This window comes from Dermochelys coriacea, chromosome 7 (assembly GCF_009764565.3).
Source record: "Dermochelys coriacea isolate rDerCor1 chromosome 7, rDerCor1.pri.v4, whole genome shotgun sequence".
In the NCBI taxonomy this organism is placed as follows: domain Eukaryota; kingdom Metazoa; phylum Chordata; order Testudines; family Dermochelyidae; genus Dermochelys; species Dermochelys coriacea.
In genome coordinates this window covers 25,229,324-25,256,337 of record NC_050074.1, presented here as the reverse complement: position 1 = coordinate 25,256,337, position 27,014 = coordinate 25,229,324, and the positions used below count along the sequence as shown (strand labels likewise).

The window sequence follows — 27,014 nt, the reverse complement described above, 5'->3', positions numbered from 1 at the left end:
ATACCAAATGTTTAAGACATTTCAGCCCAAGATTTAGGAGAAAATATAAGACAGTGGGTTTATCATATCCATGGCTTCTGTGACAAAATATGGAACTTTTAGGGGTTTGTCCCCTAAACAGTAATTTTTGAGTTAGCTCCCCAATAGCCAAATGCTGAGGAAGCTGCAATCCACCTACCCGCATCATGAAATCAATGTGAAGAAATTCGCCTTATTTAAAGGAACCTTGCTCCAGAGCCTGCAGTTTCTTTTCAGTAGTTTCAGTAGGGGAAATTTAAGACGATGGTTTTGTCTTTTAGCCTTAAATGATTTTTCACTTGGTAACCTCTCTTTATGGGTCTCAACTGTAATAGTATCAACTAAGCTGCTTGAACTAACAGCCCTCTGATGCTTTAGGGTTCAACCCAGACCAGTAAGGGGTTCTGCCACCACCTGCCCAGCAACTCTGGGTGCCTTAAATGCTGCACTGCTGTGGCTCTCAGCTCCCTGTGATGCCAACAGCCAGCATACAAGCATCCAGCTCACACCCTGACTTCCACTGCCTTGTCCTTTTTGAAAAGTAATCTCACCACTCTTCCAATCCCAAATTTTCCCAAAATCCTCTGCCAATGAGACAGTCTGCTGGGATTCCCAGAATTGTGAGTTACCGTGTTACCCCTCTTAGCCTGAGCAAATGAGAGTTTTGCTACTGCTAAACTGTGTGGCAATTCCCTGACACACCAGCTTGTACGCCTTGCCAGCAAACTTTTCAGGACTCTTCCTGTCCTTGCAGGCAACAATTAGTGAACAGCTATCTCCTGGAACACCCACAGAAGTAATTAAATTAATTGCTCCTTTAAAAGAGACAATAAACTGCATCTCATTAATTTAACCAGGGTTTGACAAATACTCTTATTTCAATCACAACACTGAATTGTTTTATAGCAAAAATAAAACAAATTTATTAAACAAGAAGTCATAGGTTTAAGTCATACCAAGTATAAGGAGTAAAGATAGCAATGGTTACAAACAGTAGTAAAAGTATGCTTTTGCGAGTACATAAGAACTGCCATACTAGATCAAACCAAAGGTCCATCTAGCCCAGTATCCCATCTTCTGACAGTGCCCAATGCCAGGTGCTTCATAGGGAATGAATAGAACAGGTAATCATCAAGTGATACGTTCCCTGCTGCCCAGCCTCTGGCAAACAGCGGCTAGGGACACCATCCCTGCCCATCCTGGCTAATAGCCATTGATGGACCTATCCTCCATGAACTTATCTAGTTTTTTTTTTTTGAACTGTTGTAAGCTTGGCCTTCACAACATCCTCTGGCAAAGCGTTCCACAGGTTGACTGTGTAACTTAAGCAAGTGATAATCCTTGCCTAAGTATGTTTTTCACCAAATTCAGTCCCAGGGACTTCAACCTTTTGGTTGAAGGACTCAGTGCTCTGTGACTTCAAGGGCTCTCCCTCTTTGAATCCCACAAGTGATGGGTAACTCAAATGACTTTTTTGCCCCCCTTATATCAGCCCAAATTTATTATCTCTGTTTCAAGAGCCAGGAGGGCTTCTTGCTATTCTTCCCCTTCCTGTTCTTCCCAGCCCCCTGCTGATTTGTATGTAAATAGAGCTTCCATATTGCTTAATTGACACTGGAGACAGGTAGATAGCTGCTTCCCTCCTGCCTGGGAGAAAACCTGTCTCTCCCTTTGTTTGGTTACAGATTTTAAAGCACAATATCAGTTAGTATCCATAGATCCTCATAGTGTTATACATACAGCCCACAATGATATTAATCCTCAAGTGTGTCACAGGCTTTCATAGAAGACATTATTCACTACACTTTGTATACAGTGTTACTGTATTATAAATCAGTTGATCAACTGCTTACCATTTGATGTTCTGACAATAAACCTTTTAAATATATTATTCGAAGAATAAGCCCACACCAAGCTTCTCTTTCCTGCTTGCAAGTAGAACCATGCTGTCTTTTCCCCTACTTTCTAGATTGATAGCTTTGTTTACCTTATATATTAATGTGCTTTCATTGTATCTACCTGATAACCAGGCTGGTCATACAAGCAAATACACATTTCTTTGTCTAAGGCAGACTGAGCTTATGCACTGCTTGCCAAACACATTAAGAACATAATTCTAGCACATATTTATAACACTCTGTACATGCCCCTACATACATCACACAAGAATATTAATGATCAGTGAGTTATTAGCCTTCCAGTAATATATTATATGCCACCTTTTAGGTATCTATCATGACTCAAGTGTAATGAGTATGTCAGGCCTGACAGGAGATGCCGACACAGAGTAGTGAACCACCAGTGGGCCTCTGTATCATAAACCCCTTGATCAAAAAGGGGGCCATTGGCAGGATATTTTCTGTTAGGAATTTTCAACCCTGGAACTTGCTGCTTAGTCTAAGGGAGTCTGCACTTGGATTGCCATCAGGACACAAGTAGAGAAGGTGCACAGAAAGAAAATATGCTCCTGAGTTTTTAATGGAGGGGTTTAAAGTAGTAGAATTACAGATTATTTTGTTGGGAATTGAATTCATAAACTGTTAGATAAAACACTGAATATGGCTACTTGTTTACTGCAATTGCAATTGCCATAAACACCTGGAATTGAGAAAGGGCTATCTAATTTATTAATTAACAAATACTTATATTTTATATAGTGCTTAGCAGCAGATCGCAAAGTACTTCACAATCTTTACATGAGTGTTATGAGGGTAAATACGTTAAAGTAGGGAAGTATTATTAGTTCCAATTTTTACAGATAAGAAACTGAGGCACAGAGAGGCTAACTGACTTGCCCAAGGTCACACAGGAAGTCTCTGGCAGAGCAGAAAACTGAATCCAGGTCTCTCAAATCCCAGGCTAGTGCCCTAACCATTAGCCCAACCACAAGAAATTCCATGACTCCTCTGTGACCTTTTACAAATTCGTATTTACTAATCTGATTTTACCACTGTGACAAAACCACCATTCCCTTTATAAGCCACTGAAAATGAAAATAGTTTATAGGGGAAGTATCCTGACTTCTTGGTTCATGGCACTGTCACGGAGTCACAGGATCTGGTCTATGCCCCAGCTGGTTATCAGCCTGAGTGACTCCTTCATGTGCCAGATCCCAAGGGCCCACACAGTTCCACAGGGCCAGGCCTGTGGCCTCCAAGAGTGGGCCTTCAGGACCAGCATCCCCATCTCTCACTCATGGCTCACTGCAGCAAATCCAGCCAAACCAGAGTCTTGCAGGAGGCTTGTACTGTGTCCCTTCAGAGCATCACGTTCTCAATGAGACAGTCAGTCTTTTAAAAACAAGATAACCATTTATTCGTCATCTGGCACACAGCATCGTAAGTCCTTAGGTTATCATAGAGAAATGCAGGTTAAATTATAGTCCATTCTGGTTAACCCAGAGTCCCAGCCACACTGTAGTGAATCCCTTGTTCAGGTTCTGTGTTTCTCTCAAAATCTGACATCCTTTGCCAGTTTCCAGGTGAGAGCCCAGACTCATTCCAGAAGCCAACCCTTTATCCCCCAACCTTACACCTCCAAGTCCTTTGTTCTCGAGCTGGGGTCTGTGCCCAGCTTCCCTGCTGAGAGTCAGGTGTCTTCTCGAATTTTTCCACTGATATGGAGTTGGCCTTGACCAGTCATTTTTTAATGACCCATTCAGGCTCCAGACAGCTAAGTGACATACCTCCACCTCTCTCTCTAAGCCCACCCTGAGAGCAGACTTAGTCCTCCCCACCTTCAGGGGAAACTGAGGCAAACATAGGACTCACAAAAATACTACAGAAAATTCCCTTTTCATCACAGGCCCACTCTAAAATTGTTGCATAACCCATCCAGAAATGGTTTGTATAGACATTTCTCAAACTATTCAGGCAAACAATGCTTCATGGAAACATCTCTTAAGCCACCATATCACATTTGAGCACTATGTTCTCTCAGGTACAGCTGCCCTTTTGCTAGGCCCAAGTATCACAAAATTAAATGGCCTGTGTGGCTATGCAATCCAGAGCATGAGATGTGAAACACAGTGTCAAAAGCCATTAAGGAAAACAGACCTGTTGAACTCCTTCAGATAGGTTTCTTCAAGGTGCAAAATATACAAGAGCATAAGAAATCAGGAGACTGCAGTGAAAGGATGGTCTGCAAAGATATTGAAAGGGACGCACTAAAGAACTCCTCTGTGCTTCTCATAGGGAACATATTACACTGTGCGCCAATATCTGCATCAACTTTCAATTTGTTATCCAGATGCAAGTCGATGTGTTCAGCCTTCAGTAACTTGGGGCCTAACTATAATCAATACTGCCTCTTTTTGTGTGACAGCATAATACTACTGATTTTTCATCATTTATTTTATTAAGATTGATTCTACATTTACCCCTTTTAGAAATCAAAAATAAGTAATTTAGAATGGGCAGTGCTTTAAGATCATGCTCATTAAAATTTGTACAGACAAAGAAGCCATCTCAAACTGCTTTCACTTATTCATCCAAAAAAGCAAGAAAACTGATATGTTGGGTATATCAGCATCAAAAATGCTATAATTCACACATCTAGAATACACCAAGATAGTAATAATTTAAAACCAAAAGATACACGCTCTCTTTCAGTGGTCCGTACTATAGCAATATCTGATATCTACCTGGTGTGTGAACTGTACTATGTGGGTTGTTCCAGGCTTGTCATGACATGTTGGAATCTGCACCTTAGGAGGGGGGAAAAAAATAATTAGCTTTTCTATCCAACTAATTTACGCTTATAATACCAAGTATGGGACATTTTAGGCAGTGCTCACAGCACTGCCTATTATTAAGATTGCCTGACATTTCCCATTACAAGACCATGTTTTCAGTTGCTTATAACTTTGTCAAATTTTAACTATTTGGGCTGAACGTTTCCATGCAGGCTGTCTGCCTCGGGCTGAACTTTTTGCAAAATAATAAATAAGAGGGTTCTACTTCAAAGAAAGAAAAGGAGTACTTGTGGCACCTTAGAGACTAACAAATTTATTAGAGCATAAGCTTTCGTGAGCTACATTAAATGCATCCGATGAAGTGAGCTGTAGCTCATGAAAGCTTATGCTCCAATAAATTTGTTAGTCTCAAAGGTGCCACAAGTACTCCTTTTCTTTTTGCGAATACAGACTAACACGGCTGCTACTCTGAAACCTACTTCAAAGAGTGATACTTAATTCCCCCTGACAATATTGAAAATCTAGCTAGAGACCACAGCTACAAGAACTATATTAATGTTAAAGAATCCTACACAATATTACATGACTAAACATTTTTAAAAATAAGAGTATGATTGGTTTGTGTTTGTTTTACTAGGGGCAAGCTGAAAGTTTCTTTAATAGAAAAAATCCTAATGAAAACAGAAAGCTCAGAACCTGTGACATTTTAGAAGTTAGGAAAAAAATATCCTACATAGGTTTTACACTTCTCAGTTTAAAATGGTAGTTACCACTGAGAATGTCTCCCCCAAAACCTCAGGCTTGTTTGTAAATATTGGTTGAAACCAAAACAAACTGAAAAACGTTTATGTAGTTCCTGACCTCACAACCTGCAGCTGTTAGTACTGCAACCCTAAATCATACCATATTGGAAACCAATGAGGAGTGGAGGCTCAGGAGTGCAGACTGAAACAGAGCTAGTAATTGCCTAAGCATAGTGGGGAGAAAAAAGCCATGATACAGCTGAAAGTGTCAGCAGCAGCCTCCCACACTTTCCAAGTAACTAAATGCTAAAAAAAATAAAGCCATTATAAAAGAGCATTCTGTTTTCTTGTATCCGAGAATTAAATATTCAGAATTTAGAAAAACAGAAGATACCCCAAAATAAGGCAGATCCAATTCTTGCCAATTAGAAATTATAATAAACAACAGAACACTGCTTTACTAGTAACAACAGTTCTTCCAAAATTGTCTCACGCAGATCTCCATCTTTGGGAAGCACAGGCTTCTGGCCACAAGCCTGGAACCATTTGCTAACAGCAACTGTGCAGTCACAAACTGCATGGATGAAATCTATTCAAGGCTATGAAGGAATGTGACTCCCAAATGCTTCAGTTCCTATCCCCATCCAACCACTGCAGTTGCTATGGTTTAGTTTAGTGTGTACTAGCTTAAACTTTTAAAATTTGTTTTTAAAAAATTTTTTGTATTCAATATTAGGGGTAGGGATAGTTTTTAAAGTTGCTTAATTTCTTGGACTGCCAGGCCCCATATATTGACTGACTTGCAGATTTGTAAAATATTGTAAAACTACTATGACAAGCCAGATTTTCCTCCAATTTCCATCAGTTTATCTCCACTGACTTGAATGGTGTTACATTCATATAGTAGAAAATTTAGCCCTAAATATTTTAAAGTTTTCTCCAATGTGCCAGTATATTTTGGCACATCAATGAAATCGCTATGAAAACCTCTTAGAAAGTATATTCTGGAGGAAAGGTGTTGAAACAGCAATTAGCTAGCTGCTGAGCACTGGAAATTTTGTTTTTGAAATATTTGTTTTGAACCTCTATGCAAAATATTAGTGATTAAAATTATAAATATATATTTTAATATGTTTTCAAAGGGCTCCAGGACATTTACTCTGAATCCTCCCAATCTTAACTAAGAAAACAAGGCAGAATACATTGAATATATATAATAAATGGGGGAGAGGGAACCTGATAAAAAAGCCATACATTTACCTTCATTATAATGCCCATAATAGGCAAATTTAGTGTTTTCCCTGGGACTGGTGGTGGCCAATGATCAACATCACTACAAACTGAAAAACAGAGTCAAATAGGTAAGTATACTGTATATTTAGTTTATATATCCTATACTCCTAGAAATTCAAATTACTTGTACACATACTGAACCATTTAAATCTTAAATTAAAATTTGTTCCTAACAGCATCACTCCCCTGAGACCTTTTCACTTAGTCATCTATTTTGTATGCCTCACATTCTGAAGACATTTTACTGCATACCATAGACAAGGTCAATGGTGCATGTTATTCTAATATAAAGGTATTGTAAATTATTCATTGGTCCAATAAGAAGTATCACTTTGTCTTCTTTTCCTTTTATTTATACTACGGTAGCAGCCAGAGGCCACCATTAGGACCAGGACTCCATTGTATTAGGTAAGTACAACTACATAGCAAGAGAGAGTAAAAGGAACACACAGTTACACAGATTAGCCGTAAGCCCAGTTTGCTACTAAATTTTTTAAAGATAAACAATAAATATTAGTGATATGCCAATAATAAAGCCATTTGGCTAGAAAGCTTACAGGTTTTCTAGAATTTGAGAGTTGTGAATACTGTTCACTAGTTCAGCAGGTGCAAGCTTAAAGCACAGAAGAAAAAGTTGTTTTTTGGTCAAAGGTTGTGATACAATACAGTAAAACCCTGCTAATATGCACTTCAGTAAATTACAAATCCCCACTGAAAGTTGATTCCAAAATTGCTGTTCACTGAAGCACAAAGCAGCACGACACTGCTCAGGACAGAACCAGCTGGGGCAAAAAGGAGAACGTATCTCGTACCTGGACCATTTATGGCACTTAGTGAAGCTCTGAGATAGTTATGAGTCACTTATTATTGGTAGTCTCCTATTGCTGTGGCTTCTGGGAGATGAAGGCAAACCCAGATTCTTAGTGACCCCATATCAGTAGCTCCAGAAGTTCAGAGGATCCAATGGGCATAAGGAAGCCATTAAAATACCACTGCCTCCTCCATGTACTCTCCTTTCTCATCAGCAAAAGCTCAAGAGCTATTATACCTTTCTCTGTGACAGTGAATCCAAATTGCAAGGAGAGCAAATTACGGCAGCTGCCAACTACCTGTGTTAAGCTGGTGGGTCCCCAGACTGAGAGGACAGAGGCTCTTCAATGGGGACCGTTGTGCTATCCTTGGAAGGAGTCAGGTTCTACCATATTATAATCTTCTAGATAATAAGTCTTCAACCCAGTTTTTAAGAGTTTAATTAACGGCCCACCCAAATGGAAAATACATGCAAGCTACAATCTTTTTTTCCTATTATTAACAAGCTAGAAAATGCCATCAGTATTTAGCTCATGTGTTGCATGGAATTTCTATAATTTTTTATGAGCTTTTCCAAACCAATAAAATAGTATTAACTAACCTGCTTCCAGGAAAGGTTCATTCTTTACAAAATATTCTGGTGCTATATGCCTAAGCACAGTGTGGAAAAGATGGATATAAGGTAGTTTGCTGATGAGAACCAAGGACTGGAATAAAGAAAGCAGCAAAATAATCCAAGATTAAATCAAGTCCCTTTCAAAAGTAGAAATAGGCATTTTTACAAGAAATCCGATCATTTAGCAACAAGTGTGTAACTATAAGTAACAACAAACAGATCTATAAATGCCAGCAGCTATCAATTTATTGTTTCAATATTAGTATAGTTTGGCTTTGAAAAACAAATGGCATGGTAGGATTGTGTGCAATACAAGGGCTTCTGTGTTAGGCTTGCTCAGTTTACTACAATTAAACAGGTGGCTTTAATAACAGCCTAACCTGCAGCTCAGCAAGGAAACTTAAAGACAAACGGAGTTCTTTCTGGCTTGTGCATCGTCACCAGTAATTTATACTCTGCAAGCCAAATTCTGCCCTCAGTTATACTTATGCAAGCTTCTAGTGAGAGTAAAGTTTAGCCCTACAATTGGAATTTGGTTAACAATTCTGTTGGTTAGATAAAAGCCAGAATAAAATTCAGCTAATTCTGCTGTAGTTTTGTTGGATTTCAAGGGCTAACAAGAGTGAAAAGTAGATTAAATTATTTGTCACTGAAGTACACAAATATTACTTCAGCCAAAGAAGATGTGTTGAGTAAGGGGTTTTAAAAAAAACAAACAAAATTTGAGTATTTTTCAGAGTAGAGCCACAACAGCACTGGTTCACATGTACACGCCTTTCCACCCTCCAGATATGGGAACCTATAAAAGGTCTAGATCAGAACTAATAATGGGAAGGGAGAGGATCACCAGCTAAGAGATGTAAATATCAGAAGAAACTTAGAAAGGACTGAATTCAACAACAGAGTTGATGTTTTTCCTCCTATAAAAATGAATGCTATTTAAAGCTTGGTCCACACTATAGCTTGAAAATGTGCTATAACAGTTCCAGAGCCATTAAGCAGTTTTCTCAGAACAGTATTCTCCAACTTTTTATAACATGGTTACTTAATTTCACCAGTGTGGACAGAAATTTCATTTACAAAATTGCTATAAATCACCTAGTCTGAGTTACTTTCTAGTATGGCTTCTTCACATTGTAATGTTCATCAGCTCAATATTATAAGTGTTTTCACCCTCAGTAATCAGAGTATCAGGAATCTATTTCTCTGATCCTATAAACTAAAACATACAAAAAAACCAAACCTGCTATTGGAGTTTTTATTCCGTTTAATGAACTACTCTTATTAAAAGGTACTGTGGATAGAATTATTTTGGAGATATACATGCAGACTATATATAATAATGAATTATGAATAAAATTTATAGTAAGAAGAACACAATGAATGCCCTACAATTTTTTTTTTTTTGCAGCTACAGTTCAATGGTAGGTAAGTCATTTCATTTGTTGAGCACCAATATGCTCAGAACTGTAAAGAAAAGCATGAGACACTGCTTCTGCCTTATTAAGCTTCAAGTCTAATGGCCTCTGCAATTGATGTTGTACATGTTTTTCTAGTAAGACATTTGATTACCTTCTGGAAGTAGCCTCTTTTTAATGTTTTGTCTCGAACTTGTCTAAAATATACATAGCCATAGTAATATGCAGGGTCCTTCTGTTAAAAAAAAAAAATCAGTAATTTGAAAGTAAAGACTGCTCCCTATTTTCGAACATTCTATGTGTTATTTAAAACATGCTCAAATAAATTTGTTAGTCTCTAAGGTGCCACAAGTACTCCTTTTCTTTTTGCTAATACAGACTAACACGGCTGCTACTCTGAAACCTGTCTTAAAACATCATGTTTTCTTACATACTCTAAATTTAATATATATGGTAAACTGAAAGGATACTTTGCTTCACCCTCTTTACAGGAACTAAAAATTCTACAACTGCTTGAACAGAAAAGTTCAAGATGGACTTATTGTAGCACTAGGTGAACTTATTGTTTGTTCAATGTGCTTGCCATTTCTATTCTCTCTGTACCCGTCCCCCTGAAATTTTCTGCAGCCAGACTTAGTTTCCCCTGGAAAACACAATCAGAAAGTCCAATATAATGCTATACATTGGCTCATAACAGTTTGGCATGGATCATCACTAAGAAAAAAAACATGTCAATACTGAAATTTGTTTAAAAAAATAAAAGAGAAAGAGAGAGAGAGAGCGCGCGCGTAAGCGCGTTATGCTACATAGTGTAAGGTTTAATGGTGAACTAAAGAGCTTCTACTGACCTAAGAAAAAATTGTTTAAAATTTGTCACTTGACAATACAATTAACTTAACCAACCAACAGGCATATATACTTGGATTACAGTTCATATGTTACAACTGAGGCTACGGTTTAGTCACGGAGTTCACAAATTCTGTGACTTTACTGGACCTCTGTGACTTCTAGGGCTCCACGAGAAGGAGGTGGAATTGTGCGCCTCTGTCCTACAACTGGGGCTGGCTGGAATCAGGATCCTGCAGCACCAGCCCGGCTGCTTCTGCCGGGGGTTGCAGCCGGGGCCACACGCCCCTGCTCAGCCGCTTTTGCTGGGGGCCACAGCTGGGACCCTGCCCGGTGGCTAGACCAGGGTCCATGCACCCTGCTGGCAGCTTCTCAGGTCTGTGTGCCCCCCCCCCGCGACTTGGCAGGGCTGCCTTCAGGGGTTCGCACCCCTGTCCTACAGCTGCAGCCAGGTCTGGAGCGGGGTCTGTGTGCTCCCCGTGGCTGCGCCCCCCCCTGCAACCACTAAAACCAAGGGTGGGGGCTCAGCCTGTCAATTCCCCCTCCCCCCACAAATGAGACTCCATTCCTTGCTCCCTACCTAGCCCTACTCCCCCCCCCCCCGTTATTTTTAGTAAAGTAAGGGATGGGTCACAAGCAATAAACAAAAATTCACAGAGCCTGTGACCTGTTTGTGACTTTTACTAAAAATAACCATGATAAAATCTTAGCCTTAGTTAAAACCTGTCTCTGACAAACAAGGAATCCTTCGTTCTAATCTGACTGTGGACATTTTCAGTAAGTATTCAAGATGTTTTTGCTTTCCTTTTCATATTTTACTAATTTAAATCTTGATCTGCTGATTTTGATTTGTACTGAAATCATATGACTATGAACTAATGTTTAAAAACACACGTTAAAAAGTTAATCTAAAACATTCCCAAAGCATTACGAAAAAGAATGCAGACTTAAAAGAAACCTATTTTAGCACAAAAGTATTTAAACCATTTCCATCCACCCTAAACCTAAGAATTCACAACCTTTCCCACCTATATTTATCAATCAAGGCTTGAGTTCAGGGTTTTGTATTTTCCCAGAAGTAGATGAAGATAATTAGTTTTGTAAAGGAATTCAGAAACTGCAGCTTCGATTTACGTGATGCCATCAACAGCTGAAAGAAAAACAGAACTCTGAATTCAGATCTTGGAAAGTAAAAAGTTTTTATTTTTCATTAAGAAACCAAATCAATTATTTATTCAGGACCAAGGATCTGATTACTTTCTAGCTTTAGTTTTCAGGGCAACCCATGGAGTGGATCTGGTCATCGGTGGAATTTCCCTGTACCATACCACTTGTCTAGCCATGAATAGCAAATATACAGAAAAAGCACTTAATAAAAGTGATAACTACTAGAATACTTTACAATTCAAATACCATCTGGTAATGGCATGCAACAAAAGAAGCAATCTGATGAATATTTCTCTTCGAAAATGTTTCTTAATCAACTTCTTTAAATTAAATTTGGTCATTATGACGCCAACACCAAAAATTCAGATCAGAGTTAGGGTACCTGTGCTAAATTTTTAATGTACTTCTGAACTTTCTGCTTTTAAATTGGGATATATTTCCTTTTATTGTATTTCCAACCTTTAAGGAAACTGGTAAGTCTCTATCCAGCTGGTCCAGCATACAATGCAGTGAGAGCCTCCTACCAGAAGATTGTCGGAATCTAAAACAAAACTGCGTGTCTCCAAGACAACCTATGCCAAAACAAAATCAGAGAAGAAAAAAAAGGAAATAATGGTATCTTGATTTCAACAGACTTTAATTGAGGGCTTGTCTACACGGGGATGATACATCACAGTAACTTCAGTTTGTTTGCCTTACAGTGCTTTGAGTCCACATGCAACTTTTTTTTAAAAAGTGAACTATTTGATGTTTTGGGCCACAGAAAATAATCCTCCTTACAATATACCTTCTCCAGCTGTTCATAACATTCAAAAAGTCTCCCTGCCATCTGCTTCCGTCCCTCGTGCAGGGTGTCTTCCCTTGCTCTCACAGATGTTGTGAAATATATGCCAAGCACTTATCACACAAGGCACATAATGATGAAAAACATCCAGCCTTGATGGAAAGCACCATCACTTTCTTTTCAGTCTTCCAAATGCATGCTCCACTGTCATTCTGCGACTACTCAGGGTATAGTTAAATCACTCCTTTCTCTTATTCAGTAAAAGCTCCATAAGTCAGGGAAGCAACGGGTATGGCTTGGTCTCCCAAAATGACAGGAGAAATCCTAACTCCTTTAGTGACCATAGTGGTTTGGGGAGCAAAAATTCCCTTGTTCATTTCAGCAAGTAGACCTGAATTTCTAAATATTTTAGCCTCATGGACCTTTCCCAACCACCCTACATTAAGAATGTGATCTTCACAGTGATCAAGTAGGCCTTGCAGCACCTTGGAGAAATACCCTTTCCTCTTGATACAGTCTTTGGCCTCGTATGGCCGTGGTGGCTCAAAGAATAGGAACACAGGCCCCATCTATAGCCCAATGCAGTTCAGGAGCCCCATCCATACAAAGCTACATGCATTGTGATGCTGATGACCTGGCACAGCAGCACTATTTTAACAGCATTAAACATCTCATGACAACACCAAAGTGATTAGGCTGCTGACCAGTAGCAATCAGGCGTGGCACGCCTCCCCAAGCTGAGGAGAGCTCTCATGTTGGTATTCTGCCACTGCAGCTCTAGGATGAGCACCGCACAGATATCTAGGAAAGCAGCATTCCACATCCTGAAGTTCAGTAGCCTCTTGGTCCTCCCAGTTCTGCATCACTATCCTTTCCCACCAGTCAGTGGTGCTCAACTGAATGAAACTGCTCCAGAAAAATGCCCTGAAAAGGTAACTGCTCCATTTTATGTCTACCTGTAGCCATACTGCTGTGGCATCCAAAGCTGTTCACAGATGCCCAGCCAAATCCATCTAACTGCACAATTGCCAATGCATGTGAATCATCCTATTCTTATTAATGACTGTTATGATTGCAGCTGTGTGCCCTCCATGTTGCCTGACAGCAGTACAAAAGTGTCGCTGGCAAAATACAGATGAATTATGGGATGGCAGGAGAGGAATCATGCATTGGTTAGTTTGACCTCAAGTCCCAAAATTCCTGTAGGTTTCAGTAAGCATCCCACAATGCACTGAGAAAAATCCCAGAGCATACAGCTGAGCAGCAGAACATTGCACCATGGAATATCTGCCCATACTGCTGTGCAGTTAATTCGAACAAACAGACAAGCATGGATATGATCAACGAGGAAAGTACCTTAAGCCAGTATAAAAAGCAGTGTGGGCACACTTTATTTCAATACAGTTAATGTGCTGCACTCAGAGCTAACAAACTAATCCGATGTAAGGTACCCATGTAGACAAGCCCTGAAAGTAAGTTATCCTTAAAATCATTATCACCAAATGACTACACACACTGTCACATTGTTCAGGACTCAACGGCTATTTATTTAACAGCTTCTTTCTACTTGTGTAATTTAACTGAGAAGGTACATGAACGCTCTTTCTTTCTACAACCATCTATGCAGCATCAAACACAAGACGATGGTTTGTTTTTTAACTGTAGTTACTTCAATCTAAACTCTGCTTTACTATTTCTCAGGCGAATTAGAACTAAAGGAAAAAAAGTAGTTATGTTTTTTATAGTTGTTTTATTTAACTAACTCTTACTTTTATGGCCATTGCAGTATATTTAGTGACTTCAATAATGTCTTAAACCGATTTCTGATCATGGTTGTTGAAAGAAAAATGGGCAAGTTAAATTAATTGGTACAGAAATGAACAAATAATAGAAATGTTGTAAAAAAGTAAAGTGAAAAGTGGACAGCACAGGTATGTTTCACCTCCAAGTCTCACCAGCATCTGCTTCAATTATTTTGAAAGACAAAATATGAGGCAGGTCTGCATAACAAACTAAGGAAAAATAACATTCATATTTTGCTTTGAAAATAATCTATTACCACTACAAAGTCTACTCACATTATATTCTAGAAACAAAAGAAACTTGTCTTAATACAGTGCATATATCAACTGATAACTTCTCAACAAAATTCATTGTCACGCAGCATGATACATTCTATGCCATGGAAGGCCTGATAGACTGTGGCTCTTGATTCAGCTGCAAGCTAACAACCTCCTTCAAAATTTGTTCTTATGTTGTATTAAGCTTTCCTGCTCAGATTTAAAGCCTAAAAAAAAAAAAAGAAAAACCTTCAAGTTATATCGCTTTTATTTTAATTGTTAATATAAACAATTTTCCAGGTTAACCTCTGGAATAGTGTTTTCATCCAGGGAAGGACTCTCATGATTTATATTTTTTTTTCCATGCACGATCATGATGATAGGAATTCTAAAGCAAGTCACGCTATCAGCAACACACAATGGTTTCTCTCCTCAAATTAATCCAGTTTTATACACTATATGCCTAGAATAATTTAATCTATTCTTTCTAAAAGTACATTAGTACTATTTGAGTTTCAAGTTAGGTTTTATTCTTGATACATTATACTTTCCAGTGTGATTTTTTAAGTGTTGGATAAATTTGCAACCATTAACATTTATAGTAATCTCAGGTGAAGGTAATACATTTCATGGTTCAGAACGTAAACCAATTATATAGGACTCAGGAAGGAACTGCTCCTCTACTGCAGGTATAAAAACAAAGAAAATATATTATCTCACTTTTAGCCACAAGTCAATAAGCAAAAATAAGGCTAAGCACATTGTAAAAGTTACATTAACAGCTAAAAAATGTTGGCAGAGCATATTACCAGCAAACCTGTTTTCCCCCATCCTTCCTCTTAAAAATTACAGAATCCGAACTTTGCAGGGGGCCCAAGTTGCTAATCACAAGTCTTCAACTCCCTTTGGAAGTTGAGAAGGGAAAGAATAAGTGAAAGAAGAGTTCAGCAAGCAGGACCACACACTAACAGAGGCAAGGATTACAGAAACAGAAGACAGAAAGCCTAGCATTCTACTTCTAGACATGCTTTTATAATAATGTAATACAGACCTTTAACATGTTAGAAGCATTTAATTCTTTCAATCCAATATTCCCACCTCCTACTAACCTTAAATATTTAACCTCCATGCTTTAGTTTCCCCATCTGTATAACCCACCAATTTCATAGTTATATTGGGAGGTTTAGTCACTGTTTGTAAAATGCTTTGAGACCATCAGGTGGAAAAAACTAGAGAAAAGCACACATTTCACAAGCTAACATTCCTAATATTTCACTTACACATAATAAACTGGGGTTCCTACAGATTACCGCAGTACAAATAACTAGATTTTAATATTTTAAATTAGGACTGCCAATTAATTGCAACTAACATGCGATTAACTCAAAAAAATTGCAATTAAAAACATTAATTGCAATTAATCGCAGTTTTAATCGAACTGTTAAATAATACCAATTGAAATTTATTAAATATTTTTGGATGTTTTTCTACAATTTCATATAGTATTCTGTGCTGTAACTGAAATCAAAGTGTATCTTGTTTATTACAAATATTTCCACTGTAAAAACGATAAAAGAAATACTATTTTTCAATTCACCTCATACAAGTCCTGTAGTGCGATCTCTGTCATGAAAGTGCAATTTTCAAATGTACTTTTTTTTTTGTTGACAGGTTTCAGAGTAGCAGCCGTGTTAGTCTGTATTCACAAAAAGAAAAGGAGTACATGTGGCACCTTAGAGACTAACTAATTTATTAGAGCATAAGCTTTCGTGAGCTACCGCTCACTTCATCCGATGCATTTGGTGGAAAAAACAGAGCCTCTGTTTTTTCCACCAAATGCATCCGATGAAGTGAGCGGTAGCTCACGAAAGCTTATGCTCTAATAAATTTGTTAGTCTCTAAGGTGTCACAAGTACTCCTTTTCTTTTTTTTTTGTTACATAACTTCACTCAGAAACAAAACAATGTAAAACTTCAAAGCCTACAAGTCCACTCAGTGCTACTTCTTGTTCAGCCAATTGCTAAGACAAACAAGTCTGTTTACATTTACGGGAGATAATGCTGCCAACTTCTTATTTACAATGTCACCAGAAAGGGAGAACAGGCATTTGCATGGCACTTTTGTAGCTGGCATTGCAAGGTCTTTACATGCCAGGTATGATAGACATTCGTAGGCCCCTTCACACTTCGGCCACCATTCCAGAGGACATACTTCCATGCTGATGACACTTGTTAAAAAAATAATGCGTTAATTAAATTTGTGACTGAACTCCTTGGGGGAGAATTGTATGCCTCCTGTTCTATTTTACCTGCATTCTGCCACATATTTCATGTTCTAGCAGTATCGGATGATGATCCAACACATGTTGTTTATTTTAAGTTGTTCACTGCAGATTTGACAAAATGCAAAGAAGGTACCAATGTGAGATTTCTAAAGATAGCTACAGCACTCAACCCAAGGTTTAAGAATCTGAAGTGTCTTCCAAAATCTGAGAGGGATGAGGTGTGGAGCATGTGTTCAGTAGTCTTAAAAGAGCAACACTCTGATGCAAAAACTACAGAATCCGAACCACCACAAAAGAAAATGAATCTTCTGCTGGTGGCATCTGACTCAGATAATGAAAATGAACATGCGTCGATCCACACTGTTTGGATTGTTATTGAGCAGAACTGGTCATCAGCATGGACGCATGTCCCTTGGAATGATGGTTGAAGCATGAAGGGACATATGACTCTTTAGCACATCTGGCACATAATTATCTTGTGACGTCAGCTACAACAGTGCTATGAGAACGCCTGTTCTCACTTTTAGGTGACATTGTAAAGAAGAAGAGGGCAGCATTATCTTTTGCAAATGTAAACAAACTTGTTTGTCTGAGCAATTGGCTTCACAAGAAATAGGACTGAGTGGACTTGCAGGCTCTAAAATTTTACATTTGTTTTATTTTTGAATGCAGATTTTTTTGAACATAATCCTACATTTGTAAGTTCAACTTTCATGACAAAGAGATTGCACTAGAGTACTTGTATTAGGTGAACTGAAAAATACTATTTCTTTTGGTTTTATACAGTGCAAATACTTGTAATCAAAAATAAACAGTGAGCACTGTACACTTTGTGTTATGTGTTGTAATTGATATCAACATCAAAAATATTTAAATAAATGGTATTCTATTGTTTAACAGCGCATTTAATCGTGTGATTAATTTTTTTTTTATCGTTTCACAGCCCTATTTTAAATGAAGGTTAAACTGTGAATTTCCTGGGTTTGTAATGCTTGGGGGTGGGGGTGGATAATCACAACATTCCCTGTAATATAGATTTACCTTAAATTACTGATAAGTACAGTCAAACTTAACTCTGTCTTAGTATAGTTTGGTCTGGAAATAGAACACACACAGATTTCAGATGACAAAGTAAAGAAAGCATTTACCTGAATTGGAATCTGGAAAAGACAAATAGCAAATACTGGTTTTCTGGAAAGAAAAAAAAACAACGGAGCAGTTATATTTTCTCAAACACACAATTTTAAAGTGACATACTGTACTATGTACTGTATATGTAATAGCTTTTGCTCACCTCTTTATCTGTAAGTTTTGAATGCTGAGGATATATTACCTACAAAAAAAAAGTTATTTTGTTTGAAAACAGAATGGATAAGTTTAGACTGTAATACGTTAATCTTTTAAATAGCTGCTATGATGCAATATTCACTGACCAGTCCATGTCTATCCGAGTTTCAGAACATGGTAGTGAAATCACATTTCATAACACTATCCTTTTTCCATCTGCTAGAGTTTGACTTTCATACTCCTCAAAATCAGTGCTCTTTCCTACTCAGATAGTTTTCATTATCACAGCTGCTAGCTATATCATAACTTGTCTTCTCAACTAGTCACTGTAAAAACCTTACTGGTGCAAAAAATGTAAGCTTACTGTCTCTCCCTCACACCTGGGGCAGGGGGGAGGTAGAAATGGACTGAATAAGGATGGTAACTGGTTAGAGTATGTTTGTGGAGAATCAGTGTTAACTCTAGTTTAGGGATGATGTAGCCTGGAGCGAACATAATTGCTACTGCAGCCACTTGAGGTGATAAAAAAACATTAAAATTGTGTGCATGAAGGAACCGAAGAGAGAGAAAGTACAGAGCTGGCTTTTTAAATAAATGCATAGCTTACTCCTCATATGCCCTTTCACCAATTTGACATCTTGTCTACAGTTTCTTTGAAAGCCACCTGGAGAAATAGGACAGGTATGTTCCAAAGTTTACAACACTTAGGATGGAATCATGGCCCCACTGAAGTCAATGGAAAGAGTCCCATAAATTTAATGGAGATCAAGATTTTACCCTTTAACTTAAAACTCAAATTGTATTTACAGAGATGAGCCAAATGTTAACAGCAGCAAGAGGGCAAAATATTTTATATTTAGACAGACCAATACACTGAAGATTTATCTTGAGGTAATAAGAAGTACATATTGTGACAGGGTAAGGCCAGATGGCTATAGAAAAGTAATCTTATTGGGATCCGGGAAGTGGGCGGGCGAAGCCCATCCACCGCTAAAGGATCCCCCCCAGCCTAAAAGGGGGATTCACAGGACCTAGATACCTAAAAAATTCCGGGGGACAACTAATGAAATAACAGAGACAGGAGTGTGGTCAAAGAGTCAAAGGAAGGGAACCGGACGGGGACACCGAGCAGAGAACCCCGGACAGCGCCCACTGCTCCTCAAAGGCATCAAGAGAGTCAGAGGATGCCGCCCAGAGGAACTCTGCCCGGATGCGTAAACGGACCGAGGATCGGAAATAGGCCCCACAGTCACAGGAGACTCCATCGGCCAGCCTCCTCACTCTGGTTTTATAGATGGCCATTTTAGCTAGGGCCAGGAGGAGGTTGACTAGGAGATCCCGTGACTTTGTGGGGCCACGGATAGGGAGTGCATAAATAAGAAGGTGAGGGGAGAAGTGCAACCAAAAACGTAATAAAATATTGGTGAGGAGCCAGAATAGCGGCTGCAGCCTGGCACATTCCAGGTATGTATGTGCCAGGGTATCCTTCACGCCGCAAAAGGGGCAGGTGTCTGGGATTGAGGTGAACCGTGCCAAGTACACGCCCGTGCTCACAGCTCCATGAAAGAGCCGCCAATTGACATCCCCGGCGGGCCTTGGAACACCGGGGCTCCTCCAAAGGTGGCAGGAGGTCCCGCCATTTTGTATCAGGGCGGGACACAAGGGTCAGGGCGTGAAGCACAAGTGTGTATAGATGTTTTCTTGGCGCGGTTTGAAAGCAGACCGGCTGCATCTCGTGCAGCCGGCTTCCAGTGAAGGGGTCGGTTGGGTCCACGGGTCCAATTAAAAGGTCCAGCGGGCCTAATAGAAAAGTAGTGGGAGATAGATATATTAGCTCCAGGCTAAACAAATCCCTGATACCAGGTTAAGTGAAATAGAAGCTGCTCCAGGTTAATAAAGACACCTGGGGCCAATTAAGAACTTTCCAGAAGGCAGGGAGAATGCTATGTTGATTGGGACACCTGAAGTCAATCAGGGGCTGGCTGATGGGTGTGCATGTCAGGAGCTGTGGGAAGAAGTTGTGCTGTTGGAGAGGCTGAGTAGTACACACCATATCAGCCACAAGGAAGGAGGTCCTGAGGTAAGGGTGAAGTGGAGCTTGAGGAAGTGAGGACAGCTGTGGAGGAAGTAGCCCAGGAAATTGTACATGTCATGTTTCTAAAAGGTCAGCTACCATAGCTGATACCGTTAGGGTCCCTGGGCTGGAGCCCAGAGTAGAGGGTGGGCCCGGGCTCCCCACCCCCCCGCCCCCCATCTTTGTCCCCTGTTTAATCACTGAGACTGAGAGACAACAGAGACTGTGCAAGGAAGGATAACTTCTCCTCACCTCCCTCGCTGGCTTATGATGAAAATGGCTCAGTAGACTGTGACCCTTGTCTCTAGAGAAAGAAGGATTACGTGGAGGGTCACAGTGAGCCTCTGAGGCTAGCGAAATCCGCCAGGAAACGTGGGCCCCACGGAGGCAAAGACAGAGCTTTGTCACAATACAAAAACTGCTTTAAAAAAAAATGTTAAGTTTGCAAAGACTTCCCTTTCCTTCATGGGTCATATAGAGAACAGAATTGCTTGCACAGCCCTCATCATGCTCATTACATTTACACATCTGTATTAAGATAATGACTGTAATCAAATTTCATTCTTCAGGGCTTCAGTCAGTTGCCTTCAATGGTCAGGAAAGAATTTCCCCTGCGATGTACAGCCATTCCCATATGTATTCTGGAGGTGGGTTTTACCTTCCTCTGAAGCATTATATATCAGCACTCTGAAGTGGTTCCAAGAATCTTCTTTGTAGATGTCTGGCTGGTGAGTCTTGCTCACATGCTCAGGGTCATACAGATAGTCAAAAATGGGGTCAGGAAGAAGTTCTTCCCAAGGTCAGATCGGCAGGTATCTCACGGGTTTTTTGCCTTCCTCTGTAGCATGACACATGGTTCATACACAGGGAACATATCCTCAGTATCTCACCTAATCAATTCCTGCTACTGTATGGGCCTCAGACATTGATGGCACCTTAGTCTTTCCTATTCTCTGCCCATTGGACACAGTTTAGTCTCCTGAGGACTGAAGTGCTTCGGTCTAACTAAAGCCTTTGCTTTTAGGGTATCTGAGTGAAATTTAATTGCCTGTGATATACTGGAGATCAGACTAAATGATAGGATGGTTCCTTCTGGCCTTAAGTTCTATGAAACAAGCTCTTAAAAATCAGGAAGTATCATAATCAAGGTCAACCTGCAACTTTAATTTTACAGTCCTTAAGTACATGATTATGTACTAATTTTTCCACAAAGGAAGCTTGCCTCCATCCTAGGATGGCAGTATGAGATCTGGTTTAAGAGTAAGGGTTATAAACTTTGTATCACTAATACTAGTCAGTGATAAAAGTGAAGACATGAATTCTTCATCTCCTGACTCCCAGCCCAGTGTACCCTCTTCTAGTCCAAAGGATATTTTGATGAGGGAGAGCAGCAAAAGCTGCTGCCACCATTTTGTCATATCTTACAGAGTTTGTGTGGCCATTTCAGAATGATGCAGGAGGCTCAGTGAGCTTGGAGGATGTGCAACGCAGATGGATGCATCAGTAAATAAAGGGACAAGTGCTGAACAAGCTCTACTGCATGTATACAAATGGCAAATTTCTGAAGCTTGTAAAGTGACAAAATCTTAATGGATTTTCAGTGACATCAGAAGACACTTCTCCAACCTTAAGATCAGCCTCCTGCCAAATTTCAAATTCCTAGCACCCCATGGTTTAGAACAGCACTGTTTCAGATAAAACCACAAAACAACTTAACTTTGGCAAACCAATCCATTTTTCCCTAACTTTGTTTTCAAAAACAGCTAAACTTGTATTGCACAATTTTTTTTCCAAACATTTCTATAGAAGGCTCTAGAGACTAAGTATGAAAAAGTTCAACCAAGCAGTTAACCTTTCGGAAGAGCTCAATTCAGTTGGAAACAGTGGCTATATAATGGGAGTAGTAAACAACCTTAATATAATTGCTGCTACAAACTCCATCTTTAACAACTTAAGTCCTGTTACTAAAAAACTGACAAAAACACACTCACAATATCTTCTTTCACACACAAGAGAATAACTTAATGCCCCACTGAAATCCAGTTTGTTTTTTTATTAAATTTTAGCACTCAAATAGTTTAGGATAGGAAGTTTATGCTGTCTCCAACTGAAAATGCAAGGGAAATATAAGTAGGATTAATGTAATTACCAAGACTGAAATATAGCCAGGATACAGGAATTTCATTCTACCTAGGCAAAAAGTGCCAAATTATATTAATCACAAATAGACTGCACCTCATTTCTCTCAGAAGGAAAACTGCCGTATACCAAGTCACCAACACCACCTGTAGCAGTAGTAGCCTGGGTTTTCACTGGTCTCCCTTTCTATTATTAAATGGGTCTCATCCTTTTCAGATCTCAAACAGCGCACATAACAGACAGAATGGATGTTAGCAGCACAGAAATGAGGCCTTATCTACAGAGAAAATGCACCAGTTTAAACTATTATTTAAAATATCAGTTTAGTTAAACTGGTGCAATACTTAATACAGACACACTTATTTAGATCAGTTTACATTTGACTATAGGCAGCACAGGTAGCAATATTTCTAGTTAAGGCTGCCTGAAACTTTCCATTATAAGTTTGTTTCTTGAGGGGCAGGGGGGCTGGAAGGGGGTGGGGAGGTCAGTTGCCTATACCTTTACCAAACTGTTTGATTGGAAATTCTCCATGCTTGGTGCCTGCCTCAGACTGATTTGGGGGAGGGGCGTGTTCAGCTAAAACAATTCAGACATTTCTCAGAATGAGACATGGGGAAAATATGTTTTTTTTTCCGTATTAAATTTTTTTTACCACTATTATGTTGAGAAGCTTTGGTGCCTCCATGCCTTAGAAAAAATACTTGAAATTTGTCAGGAGGTGGAGGGGGTCACTAAGGTGTCAAGGATGTGCCTTTTGAGGCCACCATGAAAATCAGCCAAAATCTGGCCACATTATAATCCTCTGAAAAATCTTAGTTTGCATATGCTCAGTAGAGACATGCTAGAATTAGGCAGCTTAATTCTCTGAAGATTCTATCACTACTGAGCATGCTCCAGGACTTCACACCTAGCAGATGTCAACTTGACTGTGCATGCATTATCCCAACAGAGCAACTAAGCATGGTCCATTCCAGGACTGCAGGGATGAAGGCAACACTTTCCCTGCATTTGACCCTCCTGGTGACTGGTGTAGTGCCAAGTACCAGAACTGGGGACAAATGTTCCCAATTCTCCCATTGTTCGGCAGTGAGGAGGAGGAGGAAACTCCATGATTTGAAGGCAGAGGGGTGAGAAATTGGTGGGGGGAGGAATGCAACGAGGGGACAAAGGAGGAGGATCAGAACCGAGGGGAAGACAGGGTAAGAATAGGAGCCAGGGTCATTCAAAGCACTGGTAGGGGGGGAAGACAAAGACAAGAACAGGGGACACAGGCAGAAGCACAGAAAGGGGCTGAGGACAGGGGAATAGCAGCAGTGGAGGAGAGAGGCTGGAGATGACAGGGGCAAAAGAGTCTATAACCACTATAGATCATTATGGAAAGTTTTGGTTTACATTACTTGCCTCATATCACATAGGAACTGTGGCAGAGACAGGGATAGAATCTAATTTGCTATAATGGCATTCAAATGCCTTAACCATGAATATCAGAAGTTTCAGCAAACCAGCGTTAATAAAACCCCATTTAATGGTGAAAGCCTAAGCCACAATTCATAAATAAAGGCAATGCAAAGTGATTTGAAAATAGCTGGCATTGGAGACAACCAAATTTTACAAGCTGTTTGAAAAGAAAGACAGCCTATATAAGACAGCCTTCCTGAGTTCTTTGCAGACTTGCAGTTTTCTATACACACAAGGTACTGTATTGCTCCCTCTTTCCTTTGAAAGAGTTTCAAGACAGAAGACCAGATGCGTGTTCATTAATTCCAGTTAAGAGAAAAATAAAAGTGTTCGCTTTGTAACTTCCATACCTTTTGGTATCCCATATGGTTGAGAATGCATCCGATGAAGTGAGCTGTAGCTCATGAAAGCTTATGCTCTAATAAATTTGTTAGTCTCTAAGGTGCCACAAGTACTCCTTTTCTTTTTGCGAATACAGACTAACACGGCTGCTACTCTGTTACTTGTACTTTGTTACTCAAGGTGAAAATCTTGTTGCTGATTAAAGACAGTTTAAATGATAGAAAAGTCTTAGACCCTAAGCCTGCAGATACTTAATTTTAAAAAGAGATTCCCACAGAAATGTATGGGATTGCTTGTGTGGCAAAAGTTAAGCACATGAATAAGCATTTGCCAAATATGGGCCAATGTGAGCACTCCTCACTACTGAGGAAAGCTAAAAGGGCAGTGTTTACTTAAGTCATGTGTTGCAAACAAATTAATTTATCTTTGTTGTTAGTACTACATTATAACATTAACCGAACCAAATTTTTAACTCCAATTTACTTATCACTATTTATTCTATTTACATTTCTCTTGGCTGTAACAAAGAAATGCCATTAAGTCTGTTCCAGACATTGCAGCTCTTAACAAAGTTGAGTTTCAGAAACTTAGGAATATATACTTACTAGGATCTGGAGGAGATTGAGAAGATGGTCTACACTCAGACTGCTACACTACATCTTTTAAACCTTTATTTAACACCCGGATACTATGAAAATGATGCTATTAGAGAAATGTGAAAAACACATTCATTTTGGATCAAGAGGACAACAGTTCAGAAAAATGCACTGAGGGGTGATGGGTGTAGGCTAAACAATTATTTGAAGTTAATTAATTCTATTATTTTTCTTGGTGTTTGCCTGCTTTTTATTTTCAAATGTAGAGGAACCCAGTCAATTTAAAATCTAGTTGTTTTAAGACCATGTGTCTAAAGTAGTTCAAGATACTACCCTTACCTCCGAGTCAAGTTTTCTGATTTCGTGCAATCAAATCTCTCCTCCCCCCCCCCCTTTTTTTTTTTTAACCTTCTCCGTTGCTGTGTAACACAAACAACTGGGGAAGTGTCCGACTCCGGGAACGCGATAGTGAAACTGACTCTACACAAAGTGCTGTCAAAAGCCCAAACTAAAAACACCTCAGAGCACGGGCCCAAAGCCCCCCGCCAGTGACGCTGACCTGCAGGGTCACGCAGGCCAGAGACGGGCAGGTGCGGCGCCTTCGTGCAGAGCGAGAGAGAGAGTCTCGTGCGGATGGCATCTCCCCGGCAAGGCCCAGCGCGGCCCCCCGGCCCGGACCATTCCCCTCCTCAATGTTAAGGGCCGGGCGAGCTTGGGCTCAGCGCGGCAGAGTCTCCCTGCGGCAAAGGAGCCAGGGTGGGATACCGCCGAGAGCGGCGCACAGGCAGCTCTACCCCCCGCCCCCCAACCGACGGTCGTGGCCTCTTCCCGCCCGTGTCGCTCACCTCTACGGCCTGGCCCAGCTCCAAGTCGAAACCGACCACGCACACGCAGTGCAGCCAGGCCGAGAAACCGTCCCAGGGCAGCAGCGACAGGCACCGGCCCAGCGCAGCCTCCTCCGCCACACAGGAGCTCCGCGAGACCGCGCTGAGGGCGCCGCTCTGGCTCTGCTCCTGCACGGACATGGCACTAGCGAGGCTCGGCCGAGCCGGCTCCAGCCAGCGAGCGAGCGGGCGGGCGGGAGAGAGAAGAAAGAGAATCACGTGACACGCTGCGCGCTCCGTCTTCTTCGGGGATGGGAGCGTCCAAACTAGTTCGGGGGGAGGAGAGCGGGAGAGTCTAAAGCGTCCCCAAGCGAGCGAGGAAGCGAAAGGGAAAGAAGCCGCCCGCCGCAGCGGAGAGTTTCCACGGCTCTCCCCATTGTATGAGGAGACAGGGTCCGTCCGGCCACGGGGGCTGGAGGTTCAGGGCAGGCCGTGAACTTTGACCACTGTCGCCCTGCCCGCTGTGGCCCCACAGAGGAGGGGAGACCTGCCTGACCCCGTCCCTCTTTAACAGTCCTGATCTCACCTTTGGCCCTTTCATGGTACCTGACCCCTGGCCTCACAATTGTCCTGGGGCCAGTTCCTCCATCTTGCTGGTTGCCCCGGCCCACGCTGTGCCCTCTTGCTTGTTTTCTGTCACGTCTCATGCTATGTCTCTTGTCACAGAGTTTAAGGCAAGAAGAGACTGCCAGGTCCCTGTTCATCAGGACACTGGACACCACCCCCTCACCTGTGCACCAAGCCCAAACAACCAGAATTAGACCAAAGTGTTGTTGCGCCCTCAGGGGGATTCAACTAGTGTGTCACACACAGGTAGAGAACAGAAGGAACTGAGGTGAACCAACACTTGAGAGCCCTGCAGTGGCAGGGGCTTGATTATTTGAGACATACTGTTGTTCCTGGTTAAGACACTAGACTGAGATTTAAAAGATCTGGGTCCTATTCCTGGCTCTTGCCCTCCTCTGTACAAGTCATTAGGTTACTCTGTGCTCCATTCTCTATCTGTGAAATGGGGAAGTCATTAAAAGCCATTTCTGCATATATTTTGAACTTTGTGATGTTCTCAACATCCCCATACTAGCTGTTTTTTGCTTTAGGGTGTATTTATTGGGTCATAGCAATGCCACCCAAGCCACTCGAGGGTCCTTTGCATTTTCAGGCTAATATTTGTTTTCTGAGAAACAATGTTTTCTCAGGGTTTTATGTTTCTTCCCTGAAGTGATAGATTTTTTTCAACCATAATTCCAGGCTAACAAAGATTTGTGAGTGGGGGTATTATTAAAAAGTCCTTTTCCAGGTGCACTAAGTGGAGTTTACTTTCCATTAGGGAAAGGAAAGTGTGGGGCCTTAACAGGTTGACAGTGTGTCTTTAAAGGAATGAGAAAAAGCAACAAACATATTAATATTTTAAACAGTACTTTCTGTTTTGAATAAGTAATACTATTTTTTCTAAATATAATAGTTTCCTCTAATTACGCTTGTACATATCATTACAGACA

The 27,014-nt window shown here is 40.4% G+C and overlaps 1 protein-coding gene across 4 annotated transcripts in view; it reads right to left on the bottom strand.

The window, feature by feature from the left end:
* Positions 1 to 25,728, bottom strand: part of DENND6A (DENN domain containing 6A) — a 46,083-nt gene extending 20,355 nt beyond the window's left edge. The window contains exons 1-8 of one of the 4 annotated variants that reach the window (XM_038409654.2): positions 25,477 to 25,728; positions 18,027 to 18,065; positions 17,881 to 17,923; positions 12,064 to 12,176; positions 9,746 to 9,826; positions 8,159 to 8,264; positions 6,715 to 6,794; positions 4,661 to 4,723 (exon numbers count right to left, since the gene is read on the bottom strand). In XM_038409654.2, coding sequence (XP_038265582.1) covers positions 4,661 to 4,723; positions 6,715 to 6,794; positions 8,159 to 8,264; positions 9,746 to 9,826; positions 12,064 to 12,176; positions 17,881 to 17,923; positions 18,027 to 18,065; positions 25,477 to 25,656 — 705 coding nt within the window. In that variant the 5' untranslated portion in view covers positions 25,657 to 25,728. Of the gene's footprint in view, positions 1 to 4,660; positions 4,724 to 6,714; positions 6,795 to 8,158; positions 8,265 to 9,745; positions 9,827 to 12,063; positions 12,177 to 13,092; positions 14,119 to 14,157; positions 14,197 to 16,756; positions 16,788 to 17,880; positions 17,924 to 18,026; positions 18,066 to 25,476 lie in introns of those variants that run through there. The other 3 variants (XM_043519988.1, XM_043519990.1, XM_043519989.1) reach the window with 3 other exon arrangements.
* Between the last annotated feature and the right edge of the window lie 1,286 nt (positions 25,729 to 27,014).